Here is an 8,517-nt window from a genome sequence, read left to right on the forward strand (position 1 = left end):
GGCTAAGCACAATTGATAACAGTGCATCTAAATTCCAAAATCAATCTCCATAATAGTCTACATGTTTCCTATTGCCAAAGGGGCCCTTTAGAGTAGTGAGAGAAGAGATTCACCCTGAAACCCACAGCGTCCCTTTTCAGCAGGAAGTAGCTAAGAGAATGCGCCTTCCCCTTTCCCTTATGAATCAGGGTGAAGTCTCCCTCAGGGAGGAGAGATAGAGAATGGCAAAGGACACACCGACAAAAGAGATTAATCAGAACTGGCTTTGACAAGCACTGTGGCAATGGGACAATTCAAACAGACTTTCAAGGGGAAACAAAAAAAGAGGAATGAACTGGGTCGGGGGGGGTGGGGTACAGAAAATAGTGCAACAATGAATGAATGGAAACCCAAAATCTCTGTAAATGTTCATTAAAATTAATAAAATTTAGTAAAAAATTTTTTAAAAAAGAATGTAGAGGTGGAGAAGGTGGCACAGGGTAGGGCAAGGTTCAGATCCATCGTTCATAGGGTCACTACGAGTTAGAGCGGTTTTCAGTATAGTCAGTATTCTTTGCAAACACTACAATTCAAAGGCATCAATATTCTTTGGTTTTCTTTACTCATTATCCAACTTCACAAGCATATGGAGCAATTAAAAATACCACGGCCAAGTGTCAGGTGCACCTCAGTTCTCAAAATGACATCCTTGCTCTTTATCATTTTAAAGAGATCTTTGACTGCAGATCTTCTCAGTGAGTGCCAGCATTGTTGTTGTTGTTAGATGTCATTGAGTAAGCTCTTGTAGAATTAAGACACCAGATCACTAGGCCTTTCTTTTATTGCATGTTGGGTGGATTAAAATCACCAATTTTTCAGCTAGTCATAGAGCACTTAACCATTTCTGGGTTTTAGATCCAGGGATCTAAACTGCAAACATAAGGATGCTTAACACATTGCCACACACTTTTAAATTGACGACTGTGCTTAGAAACAAATTTTTTCCCCCGGATGTATTACCATCATTTGCTGCAATGTGTTAAATGGGAGCAGAAGAAAATTGGATGCCTATGTGAAAAATGGCCAGAGCAATGTGGTGTTACTCTCTGAAAGCATGAAGGAGGGAGCCGCCAGCCAAGGCATATAGGCGGCCTCTAGAAACCAGAAAAGAAAAGAGAATGGTTTCTTCTGTGAACCCCCCAGAAAGAATGCAGCCCAGGTGAGATCTTAATTTTAACTCATGTATTATTTTAAACCACCAAGTTTGTACCCATTTGTGATGGTGCTAATAGAAAATAAATACAGTAGTACCTTAAAAAATGAGATAATATAGAATATTTAAGAGTCACTCCCTCAGAGCTCCCTCCCCAGACCGCACCATCTAAATGTACACCCAAACAATGGTTTTCCTTACAGTATTAATCCAATTGATACCATAAACTTGTCTAACTGAAAAATGTTGAATTGGCAAATGCCACACTACATAATGCTTTATTGTTGCGGAATGTCTTCAAGTCAGCTCAAATTCAATGCAAATCTTGAACAACAGCACAAAACATTGCTAATCTTGCGTGATCCTCACAATTGTTGCTGTGTCTGAGCCTGTTGTTACAATCACTATGTCAATCTCCTTAAAGATCTTCCTCTTTTTTGTTCACTTCTTACCAAATGTGATACACTTCTCTAAGGACTGATCTGTCCTGATAACATTTCAAGAATGTGAAACCAAGGCTCACCGTCCTTACTTCTAAGGAGTATTCTAGCTATACTCTTAAAAACAAGTATTTCCTAGATATTTTATGAATGGATTGAGACATTATGGCACATTTATACAATGGAATATTATGTAGCACTAAGGAGCAAAGATTTTATAAAATACTCTATAAAGTGGCAGAGTCTAGAGAGCATTATGCTGAGTGAACTAATTCCGTCTCATAAGGGCAAATACTGCATAAGACCATTATTGTGAAAATAGAAGGATAACTAGTTGTTGTTGTTGTGTACTGTCATGTTGGAACTGACTGGTGAGTTTTCAGAGGCAGTTAATCGCACAAGAGGAGATTGCCCATCCTTCTCCTGTGAGCAGTTGGTGGCCTTGAACCAGGTGCCTTTGGGATTGCAGTGCAGTTTCTTAGCATTAGGCCACCAGAACATAAAAGTCCAAAAAGGGCAGGAACCGGGGCAGGAAGTGGGCAGGAACATAGCAGGTGGGGTGGAGAAGAAAAGCTTTAGGATAGCAGAGTTTGGTGGGCAGGGGGGAAGCTGTGAAGAAATGAGAAAAGACCCAATGGGGACATGAAAAGATGGGGTAATAGGAGGCATAGATCAATGGTGATTCATTTTATCAAACACAATGTGTATGAGTGATCGTTTGAAATACAACGTGAATGTAGGAACACGTAAAACACAATGTACATGAATGATACATAATGTATATGATTTTTACATGCAAACCAATATAAAATCAAAATAAAAGTGTATGTAGGGAAGTCTGAAAAAGAAAAAAAAACTATATAACAAAAGTTTTTTAACTGGATACACAAAATTAGGATCTTAAATGGAGAAATTGTGGGCAAAAGACTCCTCTAAAAAGGCCTTAAACAGAATTTTTTTAGCCTTAAAGATTCTTTTATACTTGTGAGGAGAAAGGACTTGTGATCAGATCACAGCGCATAAGGAAGTTCTAGTCTGTCACATGGGATTACCAAGAGTCTGAATCGACTCAATGGCACCTAAAACCAACAGCATACTTCTGCTTACCCATATTAGCTATTTTAACTTGAGGTCTATGATGGTCTCAATTAGCCTATTTGTTAAATTGAAGATGAAAATAAAATCCACTTGTATTCTCATTTCTTCGGATTACTTCTCTACAGTATTATGAATAACATCGTATTACACATCTATGTCTTTATTATTTAGGGAGCTCAGGTGGCTTAGTAGTAAGGACTTGCACTGCCAACCCGATGGTATGTGGTTCGAATCCACCAGCTGCTCCATGGGAAAAAGATGGATAATCTCCATTTATGTGATTTACTGCTGATCTGGTGATCTCATAAAGAAGAGGCTTAGAAAAGGCTATGGGGCTGTTCTTTTCAGTTTTATGGGGTTCTTTAGAATCAGAATCAGCTTGATGATACACTTCAGCAACAATAATGTACTCATTAGGCAAGGTACTGGGTGGTACAAGTAGTGTGTGAACAGCTGCTAATATAGTTTGTGATCAGCTGGTCACCAGCAGTGTCATTAAAGAAGCCTTGCTTCTGTAAGCATCACAGTCTAGAGAACTCTATGGGGCAATTCCATTCTGTCACTTTGGGTTGTTAGGGATCTAAACTGACTTGTTGGTATACAGCAACATCATTCATTTATTTCTGGTTTGTTCCCTTTCCTCATAAAGGACGAAATAGTGCTTGTAGGAAATGCTCATTATGTTTGTCGAGTGAATGCAAGAACTAACCAATAGACCAACACACTTGGGCACAGACAGACATGACTTTCCAGTTCCAAAGACATGACAAGCTTACTGAGTGCGGGTTCCATAATTCCTGGGCCCAATGCCTGCAGACACGGCCACAGTCACAGCCGGGACTCCGTAACCGAAAGGGTACATGAACTTCTTCTTGAAGTTTCTTGCACTGAGGTAGTTGGCCACCTTGAGATTCCTGACAGTCAAGAAAAGCTGCAGCCCTTCCAGGAGCATCCAGGTGAAGGAGGCCAGGTAGAGGTAGTGCAGCACACCTGCGATGATGGAGCACAGCACCTGGAGGGAGGGTGGTAAAAGTATTTGGTAGATACATGGAGAATGGTGTGTCCGTTATTCCTGGGGACATACAGGGTGCAAATTTGGTGAGATACAGCCACAGAGTGCAAAATGCCTGCATTGGATTCCTGTCTGTCTGTAATCTAGCACCTGGCTGGATACCTTATAGAAGGTAAAGGAGGCAGGATGTAACGAATTGTGAAACTGGCTAGTCTTTGGGAATGGGAGGTAACAGTATGAATCACCTAATGTCAGTGGAGTAGTGTTTCAGCAATCGTTTTCCTGCAGGAACATAAGCCCATAGATAGTATCAGCATGTCTGTTCTTTTAAGGAACGCTGGACTTCTGGGTTATTATGCAAAAGCTCCCAATACTTAACTGTGGGAAATTATTTTTGTCCTCTTAATTTTATTTTGGTAGAAACACACATAACAAAGCATATGCTGTCTCAAAAATTTATACATATATCATTCAATAATATTGATTATAATCTTCAAGTTGTACACACTTTTTTAAAATACTTTTAAAATTTTTTTAAAATTGTGTGTGTGTGGGTGTGTGTGTGCACGCGCCATCAAATCAGATCTGACTGGTACAGGAGGAGATTGCCTCTCCTTCACCCGCAGAGCATCTGGTGGATTTGAACTGCACTCCTCTGGGATTGCAGTGCAGCTTCTTGCCACTAGGTACAAACTTTTTTGACATCCTGTTTCAAAACAGTCACCATCACTGCTGAGCTCGGGTGATATCATCTAAAGACAGTGGCTCTGTTAACTGAAAGGCCACACCTATATGAGAGTTTAAAACCACCAGAAGCTCCACAAGAGAAATGGGGTCAATCTTGTCTTCTCATCAATTCACAGCTCAGAAACTCAATCAGAAGGCCGGTTATGGTTTGGTTCCAAGTTTATGGCAATAAAGTTTTGTCTAGCACCACCAGCATAAGTTCAGTATTTCCTAAGCAAAACTTTCCCTCTCATTCTTTTCCACTGCTGGCCAAAAAAGAAACCCCAAATTGAAATAATACAAAAAGCAAATCCACTGCCTGTGAGCAGATTCTTGCTAGTTGACACTAAGGTGGATCTTCCCAATAGATATTCCAAAGATGGAAATAAGCGTGAAGCAAACTATAAGGGCAGCTGGTGACTTCAAAGGGCTGAATTTTTGGTTAGAAGTTGAACACTTACTATTCCAACAGCTCACCTTCTACTAGCTACACATCATGTTATTAATATCCAAACTCATTGAGACTAAACAAAATTAAAAATGAATTCTTCATCTCCATTTGCCTGCAGCAACAAAGGAAGAAAGAGAGGAAATGGAATGTGAGGGTGTTTGCCTCCTTGAATGACTTCCTCTTTTATTAAGACAACGGAAGAATTGCATGGTGCTTTGCTGTGATTTTGGAACAATTTAATCAATGATTCTATGAAAGAGTCCAGGTCAAAAAAAAAAGGAAAATGCAAAAGAGAATTTCTAGTTCTTAATGGAAGTCCACCATTACAGGCCAAATGAGGCTGGTTGAATCTCTTAAATAATTGCTCTGAGATTATTTTAAGCTTTACACCAAAAACATTCTCTGAAGTTTTCCTTAAACCAAGCAACAATTTAACGGAATTACTTTTTACAAAATCGCTTTTTTGAACACTATACTCTTTTCAAGAGCTTTATAGATGGGATGAAATTGACAAAGACAAGTTGAAAGGTTAGATGAAAAACCTTAGAAAGTGGTGAGATTATGTAAATGAAGAGGAACAATTTGTACAAGTAGGGTGAGCAGATCATTGCTTCACTGGGTGCTCATTGGTTGATTATTTTTGGCTGTAACACTGACCTTTCTTCTAAATCATCTCTAGGTTATTTTGAAGTAACAACACTTTGGTTAATATTCAAGCAGTTGTTTCAAGGACTACCTCCTGAATTTGACTATCTCCATGATTTTCACCATTTTCTGAACAGGAACGCTGAGTTAATAATCTTATCCAGGTACCACTTATTGACAGGAAAAAAAAGGTAGTTTTTGATGGTAAGTACAGTTGCTATCATGAGTTCCTGGATGGTGCAGGTTGTTAAACACTTAACTAGTAACTGAAACGTCATAGGTTCAAATCCATGCAGAAATGCCTCGGAAGAAATCTGTGATTATCAGCTTCTAAAGGTCACAAATGTGAAAGCTCTGTGGAGCAGCTGTGCTCCATACCGTAAGTCAGAATCAACAGTGACTTGCTTTGGTTTGATTTGTTGTTGTTGGTGGTGGTGGTGGTGAAGACAGAGGGTCATCCAACCCACCTTTCTGCCCCTCCTTCCTTCCTGCGTCCAGATGTTCCTGATACAGCTTCATGGAACGTAGCTGGAAAGTCCCTGGAACTTTCCTACAAAAAAGGAGCCTCAGTTATTTCTCTTACCTTAGGCTTGGTGCGGTTGATGCCTGTGAGGAAGAGCAGGTGGGCCAGGAAGAGGCAGATGGAGAGCTGCAGGTGCAGCGAGGTGCTGGTGTTCTGGATGGGCCGGCACAGCAGGAAGGTGAGGGCCGCCAGGAAGAGGCACAGCAGGGAGAGGCTCAGCCCCACGTAGGTGATCATGGTCAGCACTGGGTCCTCCTGGGTTCAGCAAGAAAACAACAGTCACTCTCTCCTACTTCAGTTTCTAATTTATCATTTCCTAATTTTGTTTGTGTTGTTTGGAACATAAACAGCACAACACACACCGATTCAAGTTGCTCGGTGTACTTATTCAGTGACACTGATTGCATTTTCCCAGCAGTGTGGCCATTCTCACCCTTATCTTCTAAGTTGTGCCTTCCCCTGGAATAAAATCTCATTTTCATATTTCCCCTAAGGTTCTTCTCCTTTTTCCTGTCTCTTTATTTGATCTGCCTTTTTATGCATATATTGACTTTCAGATTCATTTTTATTGATACTGCTAATGTATGATTTTTTTAATTATTATTTTTTGTGCATGTACCGTCAAATCAGATCTGACTGGTACAGGAAGAAATTGTCCCTCCTTCTCTGGCAGAGCATCTGGTGGATTTGAACTGGGTACCTCTGGGATTGCAGTACAGATTCTTGCCACTAGGCCACCAGAACTTCCCTCTAATATATGATTTTGTATGGAATGGTCTAACTCTTGTGCATCTTAATCATTATTTCTTTTTAAAATTGTCTTAATTTTAACGACGTCAGGCTGGAGACTAAGGTGCCCCTGATCCAGGCTATAATCTTTGCAATTACGTGCTATGCATCAGAGACTTGGACAGTGACTAGGGTTGATAGAAAGAGAATTGATGCCTTTGAGCTGTGGTGCTGGAGAAGAGTGTTGAATATACCATGGACTGCTAGGAGAATAAACAGGTTTGTCCTGGAGAGGGTGAAACTGGAATGCTCCTTGGAGTCAAAGATTCTGAAGCTTCGTCTGACACACTTTGGGCATGTTGCAAGGAGAGACTAGTCCTTGGAAGAGGGACACGATGTTTGGGAGAGTGGAGGGACGGCGCTGGAGAGGAAGACCCTCGATGAGATGGATCGATTTTGTGAGTGGAGTGGTGGGAATGAGCGTGTTTGAGATGGCGAGGTTGGCACAGGATAGAACGGCATTTAGGGCTCTTATACTACACAGGGTCGCTATGAGTCACAAGTGACTTGATGGCACATAACAACAACAACAACAATTTTAATGAACGTTTACAGAGATTTTGAATTTCCGTTCATTCATTGTTGCATTTTTCTCCCTGCCCACCCCTCCCCCCCAGTTTGCTCTTCTCTTTGAAAAGGAAAAGACAAATTCTTTCATTGGTCTACAACCTCCCTAAACCCCCCAACCCGAGTACACTCCACTATGCAACCTTCATTCTGGACTCTTGTCATAATGATAATACCCAATTATTGTGGAAAATTTTTCACTCAACTTACTATCTGTTTACTTTTAGTTACTCATTTTCCTTTCCTTCCCCTCAAGATTCTTATCTAAACATTCACATTACTGCTGTCAGTTTGATTCCATAACAATGTGATTCTTAAAAGAGTAAAACGCTCATTGCAGACATAAAATAAAGTCACAGTTCACAAAGTACACTCCAATAAAGTTGCTTGTTGTGTGAAAGCTGTTTGTTTTAGAGCTATTATATTTGAATCTGAGTTTGTTTACGTATAATTGTTGTTGTTATTGGATCCCGCCAAATAAATTCTGACTCATAGCAAACCCATGTGACAGAGTGGAACGACTGTACAGGATTTTCATGATGGTAGTTTTTACAGAAGCAGATTGTCATGTCTTACAGCGAGCCACAGTTGGGTTAAAGTGCCAATGCTTTGGTTAGTAGTTGAAAGTTTCACCTTTATGTCACCAGGGCTATTTTAAGTGTGCAGCGAAATGATTTCATTTGTGGGGGATTTGCCCTGGTTCTTTATAAAACAACTTGAGAGATCTCCACTCCCTACTCCCCCAAAAAGCTTGAGGATTTATCTTCTCTCTAGATTTTTGTCTCAGTGGGTTTGTTACTTTTATACAGATGGATTGACATTTTCTGAGTAAACAACATGCAGTTTAACACTTCTTGCAGGGATTAAGTCTATACAATATGCAAATGAAACATCTGTGCTTGTAGAGAAAGATACTGGTAATGCTAAGGCCGTGCTTCTCTGCTGACTTGAATACAACAGCAGATCTTTTAGGAGTAGAGAGATGGGCTTTCTGTTCTGGCGATATTTACAACCTAGGGAACCCAGTGGACAGTCAGCTATGCGTTGGTTTCGACTCAACAGCAATATGTTTTA

At 40.3% G+C, this 8,517-nt stretch overlaps 1 protein-coding gene across 1 annotated transcript in view; it reads right to left on the reverse strand.

The window, feature by feature from the left end:
* LOC102875725 (EGF-like module-containing mucin-like hormone receptor-like 4-like) overlaps positions 1–8,517 on the reverse strand; it is a 174,336-nt gene that overhangs the window by 23,593 nt on the left and 142,226 nt on the right. The window contains exons 9-10 of the mRNA XM_006896409.1: positions 6,148–6,342; positions 3,507–3,742 (exon numbers count right to left, since the gene is read on the reverse strand). Coding sequence (XP_006896471.1) covers positions 3,507–3,742; positions 6,148–6,342 — 431 coding nt within the window. The remainder of the gene's footprint in view (positions 1–3,506; positions 3,743–6,147; positions 6,343–8,517) is intronic.

The sequence above is a fragment of the Elephantulus edwardii genome, unplaced genomic scaffold (assembly GCF_000299155.1).
Source record: "Elephantulus edwardii isolate Elephantulus edwardi_28Jun2011 unplaced genomic scaffold, EleEdw1.0 scaffold00185, whole genome shotgun sequence".
In the NCBI taxonomy this organism is placed as follows: Eukaryota; Metazoa; Chordata; class Mammalia; order Macroscelidea; family Macroscelididae; genus Elephantulus; species Elephantulus edwardii.